The sequence below is a fragment of the Paramisgurnus dabryanus genome, chromosome 24 (genome assembly GCF_030506205.2).
Source record: "Paramisgurnus dabryanus chromosome 24, PD_genome_1.1, whole genome shotgun sequence".
Taxonomy (NCBI): Eukaryota; Metazoa; Chordata; class Actinopteri; order Cypriniformes; family Cobitidae; genus Paramisgurnus; species Paramisgurnus dabryanus.
In genome coordinates, this window is record NC_133360.1 from 12,281,664 (window position 1) to 12,307,315 (window position 25,652).

Here is a 25,652-nt window from a genome sequence, read left to right on the forward strand (position 1 = left end):
CAAGACCCACCTGTGGCGCTAGCGTAAACCACTCTGGCTAGCGGCAACTGGTCTTGCAGATTCAGCACAGCCTTGCCCATCTTTGTGGATGAGGCATTTTTGGCTTTGTGGCATTCGTCGAATATAATCTATAGGAAACCTGTGGTCAAGGGTCAAACTTTGCAGTAAATAGCAGTGATCGAAATAAAGCAGTAAGTTGACAAACTCGACTATATTATTCCCAGACTCCAAAGAGAATAAAGGATACAACGCCATCGAAATCCGGCGCACACCAGTCTAGGATCTGATTGAGACGCGTCCTGTGCTGGCCACCCGCCTGACTCTCCCCGATCAATGCGGAGTAGGTTGCAAACAAGACCCCTTCTGAGGTAGCTGTAGCTGTGTCCCCGTACTTAATCTGGATAAAAAAATTGTACCGTTTAGACACGTCGAACGAAGCATAAAAGACGTGCTAGAGTGAAAACATGCCATAATAGTGACCTTATTCAATGCATGCACTTGTATGTTAGATGCGGAGATGTCTTGGAGATCTCTCTCTGCGTCATATTTCAGATCATTGGAGACGCTGAACCTGGAGGAGAGACGAGGATGATGAGGTGGAAGAGTGAATGGGAAAAAATTGGAAATGGGTATGGATGGAGCTGACGTACCACAGCGCTTTCTTCCTTCCTTTTAAAAAGTTTTCTAAAATGATCCCGGCCACCGTCCGGCCCTTCCCCACTCCTGCGCCGTCCCCTATGAGGAAACCGGCTCGCTGTTTGTTCTGCAAAATCACTTCATGTTGCTGTTGGGAATTACAAAAATGACAAAATTAATGTTTGGTTCGTAACCATAGTTGATATGAATATTTGCACACGTACATGATACATTTCTAGCCTTTACTAATTAGGTGATTGATTTTATTGTGAAAGGTACCTGGCAGGCGTAAATGATGGCCTCCAGCTGCAAAGCAGAGAGTTGGCCGTTGTTTATGATGTCCTCTGGGATAGACAGGGTGTAGGTGATATCTGGAGGAGGAACACTGGATAAAGTGTTGGTTTCAACCACACGGTCTGGATGGGATATTCCTATCTTGGCTGAGATAAGAGATAGAGAGAAGACAAAACAGATGTTACATTACACACATTAAACACATTATCCCTATAAAAAGTATTGTGGTGTGGCATCAGATGTCAAAACCACACTTTGATGTATACCAAGGTACTAAAGTAAATCTACCAGTGTATTTTACTACTACAGGGAGCATCTAAAAATACTGTGACTGTGAACACGGTACATGCCTAAAAAACGATGGTATTCAAGCAGGCAAGAGTTTCAGTATTTTAAAATAACCATAAACCCCATAATAAAATGCCATAAAACAGCTCTTACATTTAGAGGGCCTGTAGTCGGCATAGGTATCAACGTGACCCAGCTCTTCAGACTCCTCCACCTCTACTTCCTCTTCCTCTTCTGGCTGTGTTTGGGGTCTCTGTGTTTGCACATTGGATGATTTATAAAGATTAGTGAAAACAGTGGGTGTTTGTCTTTTCAAAGTATCTGTTCCCGCACTACCAATGTCAACATTGTAAATTCAAATTCAATAAGAATACTTATACTGTACATCAAAAGTCAGAAATAAACTAAAAACTTTCAAGGGCTATTCTTCTGTATATCAAATACTTCCAATAAAAGTATATAAAAATATATATAAAAAAATACTTACTTAAAATATAACTAGGCTTAAAATTAAACTTGTTAAATAAAATATTTAAGGTGCATTTTCTGTCCCATACTTTGAATTTCAAAGGGAATATTTGTAACTTTTGGTGGTATTTTTTTTAACTTCCCTTAATTTCTAACCCTGCTGTTTGCATATGTGACCCTATTTGTGAAAACCAGGCTAAAGTCTCATAAGCTAATTTTGAGATGAGGAGGATCAAAGTTTGATTTCTATCTTTGAAATAACCTTAAACAGTCAATATTAAAGATATCAAGGTTACATTTTAGACCGAATGTTAAGTAAAATGATGAATTATATATAAATTATAATCATCCCACAAAAAATAGTTTTTATCACATTTAATACATTTGTCTAAAATTTTTAAAATGACTTTTTATATATAACATTTCAGTTGAATACTGAAGAAAAATTGCAAAAGTATTTAAAAAAGATATAATATAAAATAAATATATTTACAGCATTAGAGATTAATTACAGCAATCAAACAGATCCAGGGCACCATTGACATCCATTGTATTCTTTTTTAGTCAATGGTGCCCCAAGATCTGCTTGGTTAAAAATATTTTTTTAACACTTTACAATAAGGTTCATTAGTTAATATTAGCAAACTACATTAGTTAACATGAATAAATAATGAACTGCACTTGCACAGCACTTATTAATCTTTGTTAATGTTAATTTCAACAATTATTAATACTTTATTAAAATCATGTTAATGTTGACGTTAACGTTGCACTGTGAAGTAACACGTACAAACAATGAACAGTTTTATTTCTATTAACTAACATTAATTAAGATAAATAAAGACTGTAACAAATGTATTGCTCATGGTTTGTTCATGTTAGTTAAAGGATTAGTCAGTTTTCTTAAAAAAAATCCAGATAATTTACTCTTTCTTTGTTTAGTTGCGAAGAAATTATGTTTTTTGAGGTAAACATTCCAGGATTTTTCTCATTTTAATGGACTTTAATGGACCCCAACACTTAACAGTTTCAATGCAGTTTAAAATTGCAGTTTCAACGCAGCTTCAAAGGACTCTAAACGATCTCAAACGAGGCATAAGGATCTTATCTAGCGAAACAATTGTCATTTTTAGCAAGAAAAATAAAAAATATGCACTTTTAATCCACAACTTCTCTTTTCCTCTGGCAGCGTGACCTCACATAATTGCGTAATGACGTCAAAGGTCACGTGTAACATATATGAAACGTACCTTTGCGGACCATTTCAAACAATTAACTGACACAAAGACTTTAATTAGTATCATTCAACATACAACAACGTCGGAACGGTCTTCTTTCTCCACACTTGTAAACACTGGGGCGTAGTTTCGATACATCATCTGTCACCTCTTGACGTGATGACGTTTTACGTGAGGTTGCGCTGGCGCGTCACATGACCGGAGAAAGACGCATATATTTTTTTTCTTGCCAAAAATGACAATCGTTTCGCTAAATAAGACCCTTATGCCTCGTTTGGAATCATTTAGAGTCCTTTGAAACTGCAATTTTAAACTGCATTAAAACTGTTAAGTGTTGGGGTCCATTAAAGTCCATTCAAATGAAAAAAATCCTGGAATGTTTTCCTCAAAAAACATAATTTCTTCTCGACTGAACAAAGAAAGACATCAACATTTTGTATGACATGGTGGTGAGTAAATTATCTGGATTTTTTAAAAGAAAATTGACTAATCCTTTAATACATGAAGTAATGTCAACTAATGAACCTTATTGTAAAGTGTTACCCATGTGTAAAAAAATTATCTTTATTTGTGTTCAGCAGAAAAATAATTTGAAACAACCTGAGGGTGAGTAAATAATGACAGAATTTAAATTTTTAGGTGAACTGTCCCTTTAAGAACAATAAGAATGCCACTACCATTTACCTGATAACTCCCTATGAGTGGTGGATTAATAGCGGCGGTGATGTCGTCCAAAGACTTGAAACCTTGAAACCGGTTAGAATTCATCTGAGAACAGAAAGAGAAACAAAGCAAAATAAACAACAGTTGAAAGATCACATGCTTTACTATCAGAGGTGGAACCAAAGTTCATTTAATAGTTTATTATAGGTGTGTCTTTCTTTAGCTACGATAATAACATCCTTAAATACCAAACGCATTTGCTTTCACAACCTTAACCGAAGTTTTACATTCCGTTTGCGTATCACGGAAAAATGATTACGGTGTTAAAATAACATAAGGGTGAGTAAACGATACCAATTTATGCAAGTACATCAGAAATATCCCTCACCTCCTGGTCTGTTGCTGGTGTGTTGATGTCCCATAACGTAGGCACGTTGGGTGCCATGTTGTCCGTGAGGAAGGAAGAATCTTGAGGAAGATATTCAGACAAAGAATCTTTTGGAGATGAGAGGATAGACAGATCCTCCAGACTGAGGTCCTGAAGAAAAAAAATTTAAAGAAAAAATTTATTTAAATAAAATTGAAAAAATAAGCTTGCAAAGCGTAGACATTTAAATTTAAATCTTGTCTCAAAGTATGCATTTATTTTTTGTTGTTTCCAGTACAAATATCTAAGAAAACAGGGTAAGAAAAATTTACATAAATACAGTAGTAATCATTTTTAAAATGCGAAGCTCACAATGACTTTGAAGTTTGAAAATGCCTAATTTATGTGGTTGCACCATGAGGAACACACATGCGCTCAGATCCGCAGTTATGAAGGCTGGGGAAAAAATGCTCAACTCAAGCAAACAATTTCCCTATTGAGTAGAGCAAAAAATCTAAACCACCAAACCCACAATCTAATTAAGATACAAAGTGTATTAAGCAGATGAAGTGTGGACGTAATGCGGTGTGTGATACTACAGTGCAGTGATTCTGTTTTGAAGGACAATGCACTCAGATAATCAAAAGCTTTGTGTGTGTATGTGTGCACAAGTGGAATGTGTGAGTGATATGGAGGAATTGTGAACGTTCCCGGCCTTCGCTGATCTCCGCACAGCCAAGAATTTCCAAGAACTCTTCACTGTTCAAGGAAAAGTGATGAACAGTAAACAAGCTGGAACTGGAGAGGGGCCAGCAGGGTCCGAGTATTTGATCCTGAGAACCGTTTCTCAATCTTCTGGAACAGCAATGAAGCTATGACTTCACTATTGTGGCTAAGAAACATGCACTAGCTGTATATTGCCTGTATAGTTACACAGCACTTTAACTGTAACGTTTTGAGTGGGTTGTCTGTGACGTTGACCGAGGCATTGTTATATCGTGAGAAAATCTGCACACGATTGCATTATCTTTCCTTTATAGAAAAAACTACGAAAAATCAATGTGTGCTAGTTACGTCACAACCCACAAAATTCAAAGTCATTTAACTTCCTATGAATTTGATGATGAAGATAACGAAGTTGCAACATGAAACCGAAAGTGGAAAGGTCAGGAATCACGTATCAAAAGCTTTTGATCTATGTTCTCTCTGTCTATACTGAATTTATTCAAAATTTCCTTATTCATTACTTTAGTGAAGGTGAACTGATAACCATCTGTAACTATGAAAATCAATATTTTTGATTTACTGTTCCAGAATCAATGACTGTAAATCAGTCTCCTAGAGTCAGTATTTTAGAATTGATGATTGAGAAGAAAGGTTTATTTGATTTCATGCGGCGCCATAAGAACAATTTGAGAGTCAGTGTCTCTGCATGCTTTGCATTGATGTCATACGCCTGTCAGTCTGCTGCATGAAGTCGAACACACCTTTAGTGTAATGAATCTACAATGTTTAGTGGAATGTTCTACAATCACGGATTATGAATCAGTGTCCTAGAATCAATAAATATGAATCAGTTTTCTACAGTTAATTACGAATTATTTATACACATACATTAATTACGAATCAGTTGTTTCATAGAATCAGTGTTCTAGAATCATTGATTATGAATCAGTGTCCTGGAATCAATTAATATGAATCAGTTTAATAGAATCAGTTTTCTACAATCATGAATTCTATAAAACAACTGATTCGTAATCAGTGTTCTAAAATCAATAAATATGAATCAGTTTAATAGAATCAGTTTTCTACAATCATTGATTACGAATCAGTTGTTTCATAGAATCAGTGTTCTACAATCATTGATTATGAATCAGTGTCCTGGAATCAATTAATATGAATCAGTTTAATAGAATCAGTTTTCTACAATCACGGATTCTATGAAACAACTGATTCGTAATCAGTGTTCTAAAATCAATAAATATGAATCAGTTTAACAGAATCAGTTTTCTACAATCACTGATTACAAATCAGTTGTTTCATAGAATCAGTGTTCTACAATCATTGATTACGAATCAGTTGTTTCATAGAATCAGTGTTCTACAATCATTGATTATGAATCAGTGTCCTGGAATCAATTAATATGAATCAGTTTAATAGAATCAGTTTTCTACAATCACAGATTCTATGAAACAACTGATTCGTAATCAGTGTTCTAAAATCAGTAAATATGAATCAGTTTAATAGAATCAGTTTTCTACAATCACTGATTACGAAGTAGTTGTTTCATAGAATCATAGAAACATTGATTATGAATCAGTGTCCTAGTATCAATAAATATTAATCAGTTTACTACAATCATTGATTTACAAATCAGTCGTTTCATAGAATCAGTGTTCTAGAATTATTGATTATGAATCAGTGTCCTAGAATCAATAAATATGAATCAATTTTCTACAATCATTGATAACGAATCAGTCGTTTCATAGAATCAGTTTTCTACCTTTATTGATTATGAATCAGTTGTTTTATAGAACCAGTGTTTTAGAATCATTGATTATGAATCAGTGTCCTAGAATCAATAAATATGAATCAGTTTTCCACAAAAATGTATTACGAATCAGATGTCTTATAGAATCAGTGTTCTACAATCATTGATTATGAATCAGTGTCCTAGTCTCAATAAATATAAATCAGTTTAATAGAATCAGTTTTCTAGCATCACTGATTATGAATCAGTTGTTTCATAGAACCAGTGTTCTAGAATCATTGATTACGAATCAGTGTCCTAGTCTCAATAAATATGAATCAGTTTAATAGAATCAGTTTTCTACAATCATTGATTACGAATCAGTTGTTTCATAGAATCATATTTCCACAATCATTGATTATGAATCAGTGTTCTAGAATCAATAAATATGAATCAGTTTAATAGAATCAGTTTTCCACAATCATTTATTAGGAATCAGTTGTTTCATAGAACCAGTGTTCTAGAATCATTGATTATGAATCAGTGTCCTAGTCTCAATAAATATGAATCAGTTTAATTAATAGAATCAGTTTTCTACAATAATTGATTATGAATCAGTGTCCTAGAATCAATAAATGTGAATCAGTTTAATAGAATCAGTTTTCTAAATCATTGATTACAAATCAGTTGTTTCATAGAATCATATTTCCACAATCACAGATTATGAATCAGTGTCCTAGAATCAATAAATATGAATCAAGTATATTTTATTCGGTATAAATTGTGAGTGGCTGGCATTCAAGTATTGTTGTGGGCAAAAAGGGCCTTGAAAGGAAAAAGATTGAGAACCACTGTGCTAGAATCAATGATTATGAATCAGTCTGCTAATATCAGCATTCTAGAATCAGTGTTGCACAGTGTTGTTACTCCTAAATTAGTCTACTAAAATCTAACCTTTACAATTGGTAAATGAATCTGCCTCCATTTACAAGTCGCTGAAGGCGTAAAGCAATACACAATCGGTAAAAGTCTGTTTAAGTAACTTGTTTGTCAAGTGGCGGTTAAGACGTCTTTCCGCATTCAAATAATGTTGCTCATTGATTTCATTGTCAAGTCATTCTGCTTTCCACAAGCACTTTATCCTTCCCAGCACAACTGACTAAACATATTTATGCCCATATATAGAACAGCACCAATCCATCAGGAAACTGGTTTACTCCCAAAACCCAGGAAATGCCCGGTAAATGATTTTTCAATAGTGAGTGCATTTTGGAAAGTATTGCCAGAAAGTTCAGATCTCTGAGGTTACAGCATGCCCATTTGTTTACATTGATCAAAGTATTGTGGTCATCATAAACATATGGCCTGGTCTCAGTAATACTTAATGATCGCTGTATTTTTTTCAATTAATGAGAACACACAGCAGTTCATAAATAAATACTAGGATAATTCACCAAGGAACTGACTTTGGTTATTGTTAAACAAGTGGCAACTGCATATTTTGACTCTGTACAGTCTCACGCAACCACAAGGAACAAGGCAAAAGATTTCCAGGAAGGCCAGGCCGCCTCCTCTCTCCTCTCCTCTTCTCCACTGCTGAGCCAGCAAACAGGGATTCCCCTCCTTTTCCTGAGACCCAACAGTGGCTTTCAACATGAACACTATTAATATAATTTTCATTTTAATATGTTTTGCTTTAATAAAAATGGAAAATAAAATGCAGACTTATCTATTTATGAGTGGCCTCCAACATGGCGCCCGCAAGGAGTTCTGAGTTGCCAACCAAAGCACATTCTATTAATAGCCTCGATTTTAATATTTATATAATACTTTTTTATATTTCATAGCTTCTAATCCATGTTAACATTTAAAGAAAAAAAGTAAAACAAAAAGTTTTGAGTAGACTATCTTCGGCTGTGGGCAACTTTCCTTAAATGGTTAGTTTACTCGGAAAATGAAAATTCCCTCATCATTTACTCACCACCATGTTGTTACAAACTCGTATTAATTTTGTTCTGCTAAACACAAAGGAAGATATTTTGAGCAATATTTGTAGCCAAACTATTTTAAGCACCATTGACTTCCAGTGTAATATTTTTTTTTTACTATGGAAGTCAATTGTGCTTCTGTTTTCTGCTATCTTCCTCTGCTATCGACCAAAGAAATTTATACAGGTTTGCAACAACATGAGGATGAATAAATGACAAATTTTTCATTTTTGGGTGAACTATCCCTTTAAACTATACTTTTCATAAATTATTAGCAATAGCCAAAAGTTTATATAAATACTGTCCATCACAAGTGATTTGTTTAATACGCTGTCACCAATCCTAAATAATAAATTGTTTTTATTAGCATTTTACATTAATTTTGCATATATCTGGAAGATACAAGCAGAGCCCCTTTGTCTCACACAGCTAATATTTCACATACCCTCAATACACACAATACTTTTTGCAAAATGTTTCACAAAACCACAGCTTGATTTAAAAATCATGATGCTTAAATGAATTCTCTTTACAAGTGATATTTACTTTTTTAGTTTTTCTTCGCTCACGTTAAGCTCTTTTTTGACAATGCGGTTTCATTCGTAAACATGTCCTGTGTACAGCAATGTTTGAACAAAGCTGTTTAAAAAAAAAGATGGATACTACAAACTAAAGTCAAACTAAAAAGGTTTCTTTAGTGTCAACTTAGTGTTTTTGGTTTTAAAAATATAGGTCATAATTTTAAGATACTTTAAGATTGAATGTCTGATTCTGAGATACAAGGAATCCAACTTTGAACATAAAAAAAAGTTTAGGCATTTCAGGCTTCACATTAAAGAAAATGTTTGTTTTAATCAAATTCAAACCCTAAGTCAAGAACGTTTCCAAAGCTGCGGAAACACCTTAATGTTCTTTTTCATCAACAGCATACAGTTTTCTACTTTTATCTGATTAACGATATATATCATGCACACATACACGTTTACTTGCTGGAAGAATGTATTCCACCCACTAATGAGTGCCCTAACATGACCTTAGCCAACTGTGACGTCTTTTAAGCAGGGACCGTTGCCAGACTCTTCCAGTGCCTCCACATGTTCAAGAAAAAACTCAGATGATTAAGTTTAGTCCTTTAAAAGGTTTAATTTGTCGGCATGCGAACTCACTTCTGCCTTTATAGGTCGCAAGAGAGCCACATGCACTGTGGAAAAATGTAGCAATTCCTCTCCGTCCTTCCTGAGTCCCACTGTGGTTTTGTCAACCGGTCGGCCTGGCGTGAACTCTATAACTTGCTGTCTGTGAGAGAAATCCTGCGATGCCCTGGTGCCAGCCCTGCGAACAGTGAATTTCACTTCTGTTTGGTTTTGTATGCGGCCCTTTGCAAAACCAAAGCCGCTTTGAAGCCTGCCGACGTGTGTCTGTTTGGGTTGGTAGCCGGATCTTTGGGAATCCCGTTTTCCACTCGCTTGGCGCTGACGTGCAGCGTCAGCATAGACATTCAGGAAAGTTTGAGAAAATGACGAACATAGCAAAAATACTGGCACCAACCCATATGTCGGGGAAATATAGACAGGCTCGGTTGAGATGAGGTGGCAGAGTCTGTCTGTGGGGACCACCAGAAACTCATCATTTACAGTAAGTGTAAGCATTTCCTTTACGAACTGTAAGGAAAAAGATGCACCTGCATGACACGCTGGCAGTCACGGTCAGACAGATGAGTAAGGCGGTGTAAAAGACGAGGGGAAGAAAACAATGCACACACACATATCTCCTGACACTCCTGCTCTGTAATGAAGCCTCATTATTATGACACTGTGTCAGGTTACACCACAGAATGGCATTTATTGAACCTTCCCGACCAGCATTGACGGGAAAACAGCTGTTGAGTTTGGAGCGTCACTGCCAGATTATCATGTAGAGCTTCTTCCTGATGCGTTTTATAAGACGTGAGCATCGGAGCAGGGAGATACAATTGATAAGGAAACCAAGAACGAGAAAAATGATTGCAACAAACACAGTAATAAACAGATGAGGAGTAAACTTCCCATTGTCTATTATACTGCAAATATAAATCAAGCATAAAAAAAATAAAAATAATTTGCTATTCTCGACTCAATGTCTTTAGTAGCTTTACTATGATTGATACAGTGAAGACTAGGCCAGCATTTTATTTTATATTTGACCTTTAAAAATTACTGAATGGATTCTGCTGATAGATACACGAACAGCACCGTTTACATCATTTGTGCCTTAGTTCCAGTTACTGTAATTTATCAAATTATTTTTACTCCAAAACATTCACTTAAAGTTTTAGCTGTGATATCAAAATATAGAATTGAACATTGAGAAATTTGCAATGAAACCCTAAAGACAGAAAAGGGCCGTCGCATAGGGTTGGAGGTCAGGGTAAGGTTTGTCAGTGTGGGAAATGAAAGTTTACTGCATCTTAAAAAGCATTATCATCACACTTTTCCAGTAAGACAGAAGCATCTGCCTTAGCCCCAAAATAGATTCGAACCCTGCTCTGGTCAGGGACGATGCTAATAACCGGAATACAGGGACGTGCCTGCTGTAATAACCTATGCAAAACAGGACGCTACAAATTTTGCCTGATTCATTCATGCAATGGTTATAAAAGACTTGAATGCACTGCAATGCAAAGTACAGTTCAATGTGTGTGTGTGTGTGTATAGCGTTGAATAAATGATACAAAAGTGGCACACAAGTGACATTAAGACTTTAGTGCAACTGCTGCAAGAAATTAAAGCAAATGCAAACAGTTTTGCAATTCATTTTTGTTACTACAAGCGATTGCAAAATTGCACATTAGAAGGCAAATCCCAGAATCATCTGCTTCCACCTCTTACAGTAAACCAGCAAGTGTTTGTCATGCTGATTACTAATAGACCTATGAGACGACATGCCGAAACAATGAAAATCCACACTGTCCCAATCCAAAACGTAAAGACCACAATTTTGCAAAAGATCGTAGCTCAAACCCAATTTCTGATTTACAAGGAAACAAATTTTCTTATCTCTTCAAGGAAACAATTTGCAGGAAAGCAGAACTTTAGGCAAGACGCCAATTTGAATTTCTCACCCCGTAAGTTTATTCATTTACGCCGTCAATTTGAGAAACAAACAGCAATGTCGTGTCCTAAACCAGTGATGAGAAGTAAAAATATGAATTAGCCAGCGCTCTACCTTTGGTGGAGGACGTCCGAGTTGTGCATAAAACTTAGTCCAAAATTGCATGAGTGACATGAGTCTAGTCACTGTCGTTCACCTCCAGAAACCAACAGATCATTCCATGTGCTGGAGAGAGAGCCGGCATTCACAGCTGCAACATTCCCAACAACATCACAAGACGGATAGGAAGAGAGAATGACAGAGAGAGAGAAAGAGAGAGAGAACTGCACAGCTGTACTCCAAAAAAACTCTTCAACGCAACAACAGGTACGTTCCTAGGCTTGCGAGTGCGACCCCTCGCCTTCCCAGTAATAAAAGAGTGACAGGTACCGTGTTGTATGCGAATGAAGGTTTAGTCATATTGATTGTCGGTTAGTTCCTCATTGCTTAAGGTGCTTGAGAGGGGAGGGGAGCCATGAGAGGGGGAGGGTAGAGGAGGAGTTTTCAGGAAATGATGCTTTTGTTGGTAACTGACTAGAGTTACTGGCAGTCAAGCCCTCTTTACAGTACATGGTGTAACTCAACCGCATTTGTAGTGTAAACAGTGCAGCGCTCCCGTTCTCCTGCACTGGCCTGTTTGAAGCCGGCAGATCATCATTTAAACATTATTACATTTAGTGACTCCCAGTAGTAATCCGTACACTGCCTTTTGTCTCCAGACCCCATCCTGAAGGAGATACTTCATCATTTATAAAAGGAAAACAATCGAGGCGATTTGTTTACGGACGGATGGGTGACTGTGATGAGCGAGCAGATGTTTCATGACTTTGTATACGTCAGGCTATAAAAAACTTCATTCCTTAAAAAAAAAATTTACTCGTACCCAGTTGGCTGGTTTTCAAAAATGCATCATTGCCCGGTCGCAAAGTGAAGTTACGGTAAAAAGCTTAGAAGAATAAACACCTGGCGCATCTAATTGATTCTTGAACCCAGCCCCCCAAAATCAGCTATTTCTGCAATCTTTACGGAAAACATCGTGCCATCTTGGAACGGCTAATCAGTTTGGAGCCTGGCCGTAGCAATGGTTCAAAACAGAAATCAATGTTTTCTGGAAGCACATCGTGGCCGTAAGTAGCCAGTGACTGGTAGCCCCAGCGACAGAATGGCGCCTTGCTATTGTGTCATTATTGTGAAAATACTTCCATGGTGATGGCCTGTGATGCGGTATTACTGAGATATCAGTAGACATGAGTCATAGATTATTGCGTATATTAATATACTTCCATTGAGTGGGTGGTGAGAGGAAGTACAATTTTTATTTCATCAAGGCTATCAAATAAGTTATTTGATTTAGTTTATTAGTACAACTTTATGGTATAAAACAGTAACTTAAAGGAATAGTCTACTCATTTTCCATATTAAACCATGTTATTACCTTAACTAAGAAGAGTTGATACATACCTCTATCATCTTAGTGCGTGCACGTAAGCGCTGGGGCGCGCTGCGACATTTCGATAGCATTTAGCTTAGCCCCATTCATTCAATGGTACCAAACAGAGATAAAGTTAGAAGTGACCAAACACATCAATGTTTTTCCTATTTAAGACGAGTAGTTATACGAGCAAGTTTGGTGGTACAAAATAAAACGTGGCGCTTTTCTAAGCGGATTTAAAAGGGTAACTATATTGTATGGCGGAAAAGCACTTTTGGGAGTACTTCGACTCGGCGCAGTAACACCCTCCCTCTCCCATTATGAGAGAGAGAAGGGGAGCAGATTTTTTAGGCGAGTTGAAGTACTCCCAAAAGTGCTATTCCGCCATACAATATAGTTACCCTTTAAAATCCGCCTAGAAAAGCGCTATGTTTTATTTTGTGCAACCATACTTGCTCGTATAACTACTCGTCTTGAATAGGAAAAACGTTGATGTGTTTGGTCACTTCTAACTTTATCTCTGTTTGGTACCATTGAATGAATGGGGCTAAGCTAAATGCTATCGAAATGTCGCAGCGCGCCCCAGCGCTTACGTGCACGCACTAAGATGATAGAGGTATGTATCAACTCTTCTTAGTTAAGGTAATAACATGGTTTAATATGGAAAATGGATAGACTATTCCTTTAAGTTGGGTATTTCTTTAGGTATCATCACAATTTTAAAACACGTATTAATCTTGGTTAATGTTTAATTATGTAAGGAATAATTGACGACGGGCCATTGAATTATAAGAAAATAATGCACACCCATGGTGCAACGTTACACTGCCGGTGTGCATTATTTTCAAATAATTCAAAGGACCGGAGTCAATTTTTCCTCTTATACCACGGTTACCACAAACATTGCTCTGGTGCCTATTTTTAAGACATTTGAAAAGTTAGGTGTGCGATTATCTGAAATTAATGCATACCCACGGAACATTTCTCAGCCAATCAGAATACAGCATTCTACAGACCCGTGGTATAATTATTTATAATACTATTGTTTATTGTTTAAGCATTAAAAATGTGAACAAAATATTTAAAGAAAGTTGTACAAGGAAGAATTATTCAAGATTAACAAACACGCAGTAACAAGTCATTGCAAATTTTATTTTTTATCTACACTCTTTGAACGGATGTGTTTTAAACACATAATCCACCCATCACTGTGTTATTATTGAAACAACACATTTTGTGTTACTTTAATTTTTGATAAAAAAATCAGCAAAAAATGACAAATAATGTGTTAAAATTACACACAGGGTGTTAAAAACTTAACACAAAAAGTTGTGTAAAAAATTAACACATCCTTTCTAAGAGTGTAGTAATGAGTTGCTGTAACGTTTAATTTTTTTAACTTTATTTTATAAGTTACAGCAACTCATCACTAGTCAAGATTAAAAAAAAAAAAGTTGTAATGATTTGTATATCCAAGCTGATTATATTTAAAAATTAAGTGGAATAATTTTTTTACAGTGATAAATGCTATTAAAGTGAATTATTGTGCAAATTATTCTGATATACAGTACAACTAAAGACGAAATTAAAGGGATAGTTCACCCAAAAATGAAAAATCTATCATCATTTACTTGCTCTCACGTTGTATAATCTGTATAAATTTGAACAAAAAGGAAGATATTTTGAGAAATGTTTGTAGCCAACCATTCGTGAGCCCCATTCACTTCCATAGTATTATTTTGTCCTACTATGGAAGTAAATGGGGCTCATTAAAGGTTTGGTTACAAACATTTCTCAAAATATCTTCCTTCGTGTTCACCAGAACAAAGAAATATATACAGGCTTGTAACAACATGAGAGCGAGTAAACGATGACAGATTTTTAATTTTTATCCCTTTAACATTATCAAATTAACATCAAAGATAAAATTAAAAAATCAGAAAGGCTTGGGCACCAATGTAATGTGTCGATATAGAAACTACGTCATGCATTTTCTTAGAATTAATTTGGTGGTGGTATGTGTATGGGTCAAAAGGTCATTTTATGAGGAAATAATAAAAATTTTATTCTTAGCAAGTCCTATTCTGTATCTTTTGCAAGGTTGCAAGTGCAAGATCCTGACATATTACATGCTTGGAAAACATTTGCAAATACAAAAGCTAACCACTACGTGCCGATTCATATATTTTTTCTTTATTTAATATCCATTAAAAGATGAAACAGGGAAGGTGGATAGATATAAATATTTTTTATAAAGATAGCATTTGCAAAAATAGCTTCCATTGAGGTCTAATGTACGTAGGCTAAATTAACAATTGCATGTTTCCCCTGAAATCCACTTACGGCAATTCAGTTGTGACAACCTCCCACTTGAACGAATCTCTGCTTAGTGATCAAACATTTAAACAATGTGTGAAAAAAGACCCCTTAATACGCATGGTGATGATGCATGCGCTACAAATGTGTCTGTGTAAGGAGTACGCAAAAGCATGCAGGTCTTTTAGCTTTGCTTTTGCCTTTGTGGTCGGCCTGCGGTTTTACACTCTCTCGTGTTGTAGAGTTCAGGTTATCGCTCTTTTCCTTCTTGCGAGGCACGTATGATACGAGTTTTCTCAGCACAGCAAAGAAAAACAAAAGAAATGCCTACACTTAATCTAAATCAGGTGAACAACGGATACATTTTTCGAACCAATCAAAAGCAAAAACGTATGCTGCTAACAATAAGTGCAACGACAACAGATGATACGCAAGCATTGTTTGCACCTGCATTCTTTAATAAGTTGTTTATTATTTATAAAAAAGCAGGTGCATGCACAGGTGTGTAACGTGGACAAATTTCACTGCGGTTTTGAAGACTTCAGGCACTTTTTATGCAGTATGCTTGGTTTAGTCGGGCGATCTGCACAGCTGCACAGTTATCAACAATCTCAGGGCAGGTGCAGAGTGTGATCTTCACTTTTACCGCATACAAAACTGTCATATAAAAAAACAAATGTAAGATAAACTAGCTTGATTTACAAATCAATAACAGTTACCTAGTAGTCCGACATGACCCATCCCTAACTAAGCATCATTTGCATCTTAAATAGAGCGAAGGGCTATTGGTGGGAAGACACAAGATTGGCAGTCTATCTTTATTTTGATACTATGGTCGTACATCCTGTCAACACAAACTTGTGTCTCTAAACAAAAAGAGGAAATCCTGAAAGAGCCTCACATGATGAGGAACAACATCCAGAACGACATCACTACTCTGCGAGTTATATACTGCCAGTAAATATAACTTTCTGCTGTCCCAACTGGGCCAGTAGGTCATTTATTTACTTACTGCCTGTAAACAGTTTTAGATATTTATGTATTTCATAAACAAATAAAAACATTGACAAATAAAAGGTTTCATGATCGTCATAAGTGATGAAACAAGACTTTAGGCACCAGGCCCAGGACATCATTATTGTTTCGCTCTGTGTGTCATGTGAAAACCAGGGGGAGCTGATGTGATTCCTCTTCTGGATTTTTGGGTACATCTATTGGCCATTTCTCAAACGGAAGGGTGCATGTCATCAAGCCTGGTTTATTTCAGTTAACTGAGCATTAAATTCGCAAGTCATAAGCATATCACAACAATTTACGATTAACGTAGAATAATAGTCAACTTTATAATTGTTAATATTATAAAATAAGAATACGTCTTTATGACGTTTTCAGTCTACAAATGCGACCTCCGCCTTAAGTTTGAGAAACGGCCATTATTTTAGTGTCAGTATAATAGAAAGGTTTCCTATGAAGGAAAGGGATACAGGGTTCCCACAACTAAGTTAACTTCAAGAACCTTTCAAGGATATTCCAGGTCCAATACCCTCAAATTCAAGGACTAAACGTGAGGACACATTTCAAGTGAGAGCAGGGTTACATTGTGAAGATAATGTAAAGATAAATTGTTACAGTTCCCTTTCGAGGGAACTCGCGCTGCGTCACTGCGGTGACACTTTGGGGACGCCTCCAAGGGTAAGTGCGACTGAATGTGTATATCAAATTCAACCAATGATGAGGCTTAACGACAAAGTCAGGGGGACGTGGGAGCCAGGAAGTATATCGCTATCTGAAATATTGCCAAAGACGGCGTTACAGGGACGCAGGAAGTATGGCAAGGGAGACGCAGCGCCTCGTTCCCTTCTTAGGGAACAACAGTTACATACGTAACCCGAGACATTTTCATGTGTCAAACACAACTATGCAAAAAAAGCATTTTGGTATGAATCAACATTCGCATACAAAAGATATAAGCATTTAAAGCGAACAGTTTAGCACGTAGGGTATAATATGGAGAATTTTTTCCAGAAAACTTCTTCCATAAAATAGATTGAAGCACTTTCAATGACCTGTATCTATGCATGTATATTTTTTTAAACTTCCCAGGGCCTTGAATTTTTTTCCCACAGATTCACAAACTTTCAAGGATTTCAAGAACCCGTAGGAACCCTGGGGATAGTTCACCCAAAATTACATTTCTGTCACCATTGGCTCACCTTCATGTTGAATGAGTTTCTTGATTATTCACAACAGAAGATATTTTAATAAAATACATTTTGATGTTTGCACAGTTGATGGTGCCCACTGACTTCCATAGTAGGAAAAACAAATACCATGGAAGTCAATGGGTACCATCAACTGTGTGTTTAACATCACTGATCAAAATATCTTCTTTTGTGTTCAACAATATGAAGAAACTCATACAGGTTTCGAACGACATGAGGATAAGTAAATAATGACAAAATTTTCTTTTTTTGGTGAACTATCCCTTTAAATCACAAAAGAGGCCATCTTCCTCACCCTAAACCTTTCTTTTGTCTGAATCAGCCAGACAAAGTAAAATCCTAAGTTGCTTATGCTCTGTAGTCTTCAGACAGAATTTATTGTGTTGCTAAATAGAAAAACATTGATGTTTATGACTATGCCTTTTAATTATTTTCAGTCTTTAGCTAATTAGAAATTATAGCTGCTGTCATAGCTATGATTCATTGGTTTGGAAAATACATCTCTAACATCATTCCAAAGCATAAATATATAGCTTTAAAAACTATGTTAGCCTGCAATCTGACTGTTTTATTCTCTTTGATAAACTTCCCATCACCCCACGTCACCCCTTAATATAGCCTTGTTTGTGTATTTTAATTTACCCCACTGAGATGAAAATAGGTTTATCTATTTAGCCACTGATGTAATGTCCCTATTAAACTGAAAACTGAAGTAAACTTAGCTTTGCTGAGGCGGTAACCCGAAGCTACAGCATGAATGATTTCATTAAAGCATGCGCCACCAAAAAGCGTAAATTTCCAACTCGTGTCCGACTCCTACACACAGAGCCAAAGGGCTTTAAATAACCAGCTTGTACTAGTACTCCAAGTCACATGCAGGGGTCAAAAGGGGCACGTTTGTGTGTAAAACAAACCCCATTAATGTTTGGCATACAGGTGTGGGACCACAGGTCCGAACGTGACTGGAATAATGTGTGACATTGAAGTGAATCAGTGGAGCCCACAAAAGAAATGCTTGATAAGCAGCAAAGTCAGGATGCTTTTTCAACACACTCATGGTCTGTTTGGTCTTTGCTGCTTCTGTTCTTGTAAAATGCATCTTTTTTGTGGAAATGAAAGTGGAAGTGGAAATTTAACAACATTGAAATATGAACTTATAATTTACATAAATGGCGAAGTGTGTAGTTTTATTTTTTATCATCTACTACTACCACCACATGTCTTGAAATAGAGAGAAAACTATAATTATTTCACCTGTAGAGTAATTTTTAGAAAAGTAGGGCGCTATGTGTCAAAGTCAGTTGTTCAAAACTTTCTTTTTAGTGTACACAAACAATGTTGAGTACTTCAGGCACCCGAAATGGCAGAAGACAAGTTTGAGATGTGAGTGACGTCAACTGATATTCATGAATACTTTCTTCCAGAGAAAGCTTTAAGAGTATATTTACAGGACATTAACAAATTCAGAAAAGATGAAGAAAAGTAGCGGATGCAGTGAATATACTGTATGAGACTGTGCATTCCCACCATAGGACGCAATGCAATGCTCTTTACATCTATTTGCCAGGGTGTATCACTCGTATATGTTCCTCAGACATGATGATGGCTCACACAAGACCATCGGCAGTCAACACACGTGTGATCACTGAACTAAGTTTTTTCAAGTTTAAGTGAACATAAACAGCTGGATGTTTGTGAAACAGTGGAGTTTAAAAGCTGTCTTGGGTCTAAAGTGAAAGCCAGAAATGTTCATTACAAACCAAACACTTTTGTAGCCGTAATTCATACAGTGAGGACTGTGCAGTGTTTTATTTGTATTTATTGCTAATGTTTAATCATAGATTGTTGACAGATAATTTTTAATAACTAATATATTAACATTTAATTCAGACGCCTAAAAACTAAAACACGATGAGTATAGTCTTATGATTAAAAAAAAACTAAACATCTGGTTGCTTGTCAGTGGCATTGTTGTAGTGACAGCCGAAATACATAGGCCTATGTGTCATTTTAAATAAAACTTTCAAAGAAATTGTTTTTGTTAAATGTCTTCAGTTGATAAGATATGCTTTTTGATTACTGCAATTTAAAACTAGAATCCAGAAAAATAATAATAATAATTTATTCAAGAAGAAATTAAATGGAATTTGAAAAAAAAATAAAACAGATTTCATAGGGCCCTGTGCATATTCAGCTGGAATACTGTGTGGACCAAACAGCATCCAGGATAATTAAAAAATCCAATCCATTTTATAATCACTTTTCTCTTTACTGAAACAGTAAACAAAGAGACACAGAAATCTCAAATAGATCCACTCATCAATAACAAGCTTTGCAAGATGACAAACACGCTCCTTTTCCCTCCGTCTAGGCTCCTACAAGACGGTGTCATGATGACTACACGATTAAAGCTTCTGGAGAAACCCTACACCAAATCCCAATTCCCAAAATGACAACATGCAGCCTTACCTGAAGGTGGTCTCCGATCCGAGGAAAACCCAAGCTGGAGAAGTCAAAGTCAGGAATGTAAAAATCTGTCAGCATGTCTGATGTGCCGTTGAGCAGTGGTCTGGGAGATGAGAGAGAGACGTGTTAATGCGACTTCTCCAGACTGTGACATTACAGGATTGCACAGATATAAAAGTTTTGTGATGTATCATGTAGTTTTGAAATGTATCATATACAGTGCCAAAAAAGGAAGAAGGAAATTTGCTTTGTGTCTTAGTGTGTCTTAAGGCACTTTACTCACACATCCTTATGATTATATTTCAATATTCATATTCGACATTGATGTCATCTTAAAGGTAGTATTTTTTACATTTTTGTGTTTAACTTTGAAGCAGATTTCAAATGCTAATGCTATAGTGTGTATACATAACCCAGAAAAGCCACAGTGCATCACCACAGTGCATTAAAACATGACCACAGTGCAATAAGTAAAGTAAGTCCACCACCATTGGCTCCAGTAGTTAACATGCAAACTGCATCATGTGATATTCATTCATTAACTACCTTACAAGTCATGCCTGTGTCATGAGACACTCACTTTCAGTTCTCTCTCACTTCACTCTGTGGAAAATCATTATACATTATACATGTGAAGGAAACTTCACATTGGCTTCTTTGATTCAGATTCACATTTATGTTAAGACGTCTCTATCCAACAAAAATTACAATCAATAAATTATTTATACTTTATAGACAACTTGTTTGCAATGTCCATAAAGATTTATAAGATATAAATCCATTCTCTGTAATTAAACCTCAGAAAAATATAGCTAGCTACCAAGCAACAGGACTAACATTGTATCATTTAATATGTTTTGCGGTGGTGAAGTGTGACCTGCGGTGGTGTGCACGTCACAAACTATAAAAAATATAAAGTTCAATCACGTATTTCTGATTATACTTTTATATTTCAAAATATATGTATGCATTATTTATATAAGCCTATATGCATCACTGAGCGCATGCATACAAATGTGTTCTAAAACATAACCTTTTAATAAAACAAAACATATTAAATTATAAAAAGTAGTGCAGTTGGTTAGTAGCCTTATATTTTAAGGTTTAATTACACAGAATTCATGATAAATTAATGTATGTTATAAAATGTCATAAAACTGGAGCCCCCCTGGCACCATCTCGCGGCCCCCAGTTTGAGGACCACTGTCCTAAGCTATGATATTATTGCTTAATACAGGGCTCTAGATTGCCACCAAAATTTGAGAGTGTGCCACTGAATTTTACATCCAGTCGCACATGTGTGACCAGTAAATTTGACCTTTTTTTCTGATGTGACAGTGAACTTTTAAACAGCACATTGTACGTTCTGCATCTATCAACAAAGTATTTATTAGTAATACAGTGTAAATTTGTAGAAATGTGAATATTTGGTTAGCATATTGATTTACGGTGTGTGCCCCTAAATTTCTTGGTTGCGCCCCTAAAATTTTCATTTGGGGGCTCCTAGTAAAAAAAGTTAGTCTGGAGCCCTGTAATATTATTTTTCCCGCCCACATGTCGTATTTTAACAGCATTTTTAATCAGAAAAGATTTTTGCACTGATAAATAGTACACAATAATCCCAGGGAATTTTTTTAAAAGTATTTCAAATGTTATTTTTAAACCAAATCATTTTCTGCGAACAGTGAAAACCATAAAATTGGAGTTCCTCAAATAAAAACTGTACGGAAAAACAGATCCAGGGGTTGTGTGGAAATCCCCTTCGTGATATTGTGCCGCAAACTTGGTTACACTGATTCAGACAAATTCCATCAACACAATATAATTCGCTCCGCTCTGTAACCTCTGGAATACGGAATCTATCCCACAATGTCCTATCCATGACCTGTATAATCTTATCCCTATGAAAAAATAATCACTCGTATCCTCTTTCTAAACAACATAAGACGGAATATGAAATTACTTCATGCTAAATATAGACTAGTAAATTAATGTATCCCTGCTTTGACACAGTGTGTCATTTAATAACAGCCTACTCCAGTCTAGTCGGGCAAACATTTAACACCCCAGTGCTCATATTCACTATACACATTTCCCTTCATTGATAGTAAATTAAACATATATATATATATATATATATATATATATATATATATATATACACCCTATACATGATATACATTTATATATATAGTTTATGTGTATATAGTTTATGTGTATATGTATATGTTTAATTTACTATCAATGAAGGGAAATGTGTATAGTGAATATGATATATATATAACACATAAATGTATATCATGTATAGGGTCTCTAATGGATAATACTCAGTTTAATATAAGAATGGGAATCCTAACCACACCTATGCACAGTGGCCCCTAAGCTACCATCTTTGTTTTATCATCACAAACACAGGTGCCTCCATTTGAACACAACAAAACCTTTTCCTTTCATCCTTACCTCAACAAAATACTATTGACCCCCCATCCCCCAGAACCCTATTATTATCAATGGTTAACTTTTGTTAATATTTGCTCCTCAGCCCCAAGGGGGAAAACTCAGTATGTTGGCTGGAGAAGAGACACATTAGCATTTGACTTGTCAGTTCACATTCACAAAAATAAAGTGCTTAAAAACGGCTGGTGCTATGAGAAAATATAACCTGACTAGAATGCTAAAACCGAACTGTATATTACTATTCTGTCTGCATGAGAAAACCATTATTAAAGAGTTTTCGTACCGAAAGTGAAGAAATGTGAATGTATCGTATTGTTTTTCCACCCAAGGAGTGGGTGGACAGGATGTAGCACTGACGCTAACATCAACCACAAACTGTTATTCTTTCTAAAACCGAGACCCTTATTTCGATGTTTTAAACGCATTGACCTTTGCTCACATATCTCTCGTCCTCCTACATTCCCTGTGCCCATATGAATCATTACTGTGGTCTATAAATATTCACAGAGGACTTCAAGCGGTGACTGTAAACAAAGCAAACAGGTTCATTCACGTGACCCTTGATCAAAGTCTGGACGCACAGAAAGGACTGAACTAGAAAACAGAGAATTGTGTATAGATGTCAACATTTTTGCCAGAACGAATGCAGACTTACTTTCATTTTAAACCCAAATTACAATATTTTGAAATTTACACACGACAAACCAAAACTAAAACTTATTTGTAATGCTAACGTTTATATCAAGTCAGTTTTTTGCGCAAACAGGCAGCAATATATCCAAAAGGATTTCTAGGAAGCATCTTTATGAGTGCCAAATGTTTCAAGTTGTTAACTACAGACCAGACTGTGTGCATAAAGTATGTGAATCAGATGTTAGGTCAGATCACAGATGTTTCTGCTTGAGAGTCTGCGTTTAGCTGTATACCTAAAATTTTTGTATTGAATTGGCGATTCAGACTAACTGGTGTTTTGGGAGCCTGAATCCGTAATTTTCCCCACAGTGGATAAATCTGAAACCGACACCCTTGCATCTTCATGTGTACAGCCAATCTGTATATTTTAGCCCTTTTTATCAAACAGATTACGGATATGTAATCATCCACTATTTCACACAAATAACGGTTTGATTATCATTTTCTATTTCGCCTGGTCTATGAAGCTGGCGAGCGATCTCAGTTTCAGCACAGATAGTGAGGAGCTCCTGATCTTTGCATTATTCCAGTTTGCACACATTTCTCGTCTTGATCTGTATTTGAAAGCCCGTGTCAAAGAGCTGAAAGGTAACTTGTTGGGATGACACATGCGTCCTCACTACGACACGACCCTTGAAGCATTTTTTCTGCCATTTGTTCACACCTTATACATTTCTTGGGACAACTCAGTGTTTACAAAGAGAAAAAAATATCAGATTTAAACAATTATCGGATAGGGGAAGCACTGGTTTCGTGTGGATGTGGCCTAAATCTTTTCTGATAGCAGATATGTGAAGGGGCTCATTGTGATGTTACTTATGGTGCTTTTCCATTGCGTAGTATCCCACGGTTTGGGTTGGGTCAGCTTACTTTTGTGAGCTTTTCCACTGGGTGCAGTACCCGATACTTTTTTTAGTACCACCTCGGTCGGGGGTTCCAAGCGACCCGAGCTGATACAAAGATGTGACACGAAAACACTGTAGATCACCGATTGGTCTGAGAGAATCGACACTACCAGTGTCATTGCTATAATGTAAAAGATTAGCTTTAACGTTACCTTAGTGCTAGTTTGCGCAAACATGTTGTCATCTGTGCTCTGCTATAAGTTCCCAAATTCCCTTTTAGCAATGAAAAACATCCACATGTTGAGAATCAGGAACACCATACTATTAATTTTCCAGACTTGCAGTTTTTGGCGGCACCGTGCGCGATGCGCACGTTCTCATATATGCTTAAATGCAACTTAAATGAGGCTCAGCGGAGCACATCGATTTATGCCATGGGTGTTTGTACAGAAACTGTCATGTGAGACAGAGGTAGAGATTAACGTGGTGTGCAAACATCTATTTGTGGTGGTCAATTTAAATTTTTATTGCGGACTGAGAAATAAATAAATGTATGGGAATGTACAAAAACGCTCTCAGTTGTATGATGTCACAACAGTAGGCAGTGCAAATATAACGACACGCCTATAATCCCTCCAACTCCGAAGTGTTACTAAACTCGATGGAAAAGCTAACCAAGCCAAAGAAAGATGAGCTGACCTGACCCAAACCATGGAGTACTATGCAATGAAAAGTGCCAATAGATCTGACAAATTATCAAATAAGTCAGAAAACCTTAGTCTTAATTTTTGTAGTCAAAAGGTTTTTCCATCAACATGCTTTTCTAAAAGTAAAAAAAGGGATATTCAATAAAAATGAATTTAAAGCTAGGCATAACATACGAAAATGGGATAAATTAGTTTGAAAAGAGGGATTATTGTTGTCTTTTGATTTAAGGGTACACCTGTAAGTTAGGAAAACATGTCAAAGGTGTTGTGTTAGGACAGAAGTCCAGATACTTACTGGTTATCAGATTGCACAGGACAGGGCATGCCGTAAGCCTGATGTGCGAAGCTCCAATGGTTGTTGGGGAACACGTGGGGCTGAAATAAAGGAAGTCAGACGTTTGAAGGCAGTGCCCAAAATAGCATGCAAAATCTGTTTGTGTCATTCTGTATAATCCAAAAATTGTGTTTTGAGGAAATCCCCTTACTTTTCACTAAAGCTATTAGCACACTAATGACATCATCTTGCTTCAATTCAACCCAAATAGTTATCTTGTATATTTACTCAATGTTCCAAAGCAAAATATGAAAACTGCATCATAATGTAAGAAAGAGAAAAAACAGCATCTTTGGGTACGCTTATCAGGAATCGCGACTGTTAAAATGACTCTTTTACCACAAAGACGTCATGTTGTCACCCACACACCAAAAGCTTAAGGTTTTGTCTGATAGAGGTACAAAAGATCAGAGTGATTGACCAGCGTTATTGAAATAGAAACTAGTGACGAACGTTTTTTAACAATTAAGCAGATTGTCTGATCAGTTCAGCTGCTTTGCGCAGTATCATGCCAGTTTATCAGTTCTGTACCTTTGGGCGAATCGGTTTGTGGTGTAGCAGTTAATGATCTGAGCTGATATCTGAAAAGTTGTAGGTTGTAGTCCCATAATTGAATTTCGCTAAGCATGAGGCCAATAT

At 36.3% G+C, this 25,652-nt stretch overlaps 1 protein-coding gene across 2 annotated transcripts in view; it reads right to left on the reverse strand.

The window, feature by feature from the left end:
- The window catches only part of sbno2b (strawberry notch homolog 2b), a 49,599-nt gene that overhangs the window by 12,841 nt on the left and 11,106 nt on the right, over positions 1 to 25,652 (reverse strand). Inside the window, exons 3-12 of one of the 2 annotated variants that reach the window (XM_065245962.2) lie at positions 24,975 to 25,054; positions 19,981 to 20,080; positions 3,976 to 4,125; positions 3,609 to 3,692; positions 1,372 to 1,471; positions 916 to 1,076; positions 651 to 784; positions 481 to 571; positions 248 to 397; positions 11 to 128 (exon numbers count right to left, since the gene is read on the reverse strand). In XM_065245962.2, coding sequence (XP_065102034.1) covers positions 11 to 128; positions 248 to 397; positions 481 to 571; positions 651 to 784; positions 916 to 1,076; positions 1,372 to 1,471; positions 3,609 to 3,692; positions 3,976 to 4,125; positions 19,981 to 20,080; positions 24,975 to 25,054 — 1,168 coding nt within the window. Of the gene's footprint in view, positions 1 to 10; positions 129 to 247; positions 398 to 480; positions 572 to 650; positions 785 to 915; positions 1,077 to 1,371; positions 1,472 to 3,608; positions 3,693 to 3,975; positions 4,126 to 11,616; positions 11,960 to 19,980; positions 20,081 to 24,974; positions 25,055 to 25,652 lie in introns of those variants that run through there. The other variant, XM_065245966.2, reaches the window with a different exon arrangement.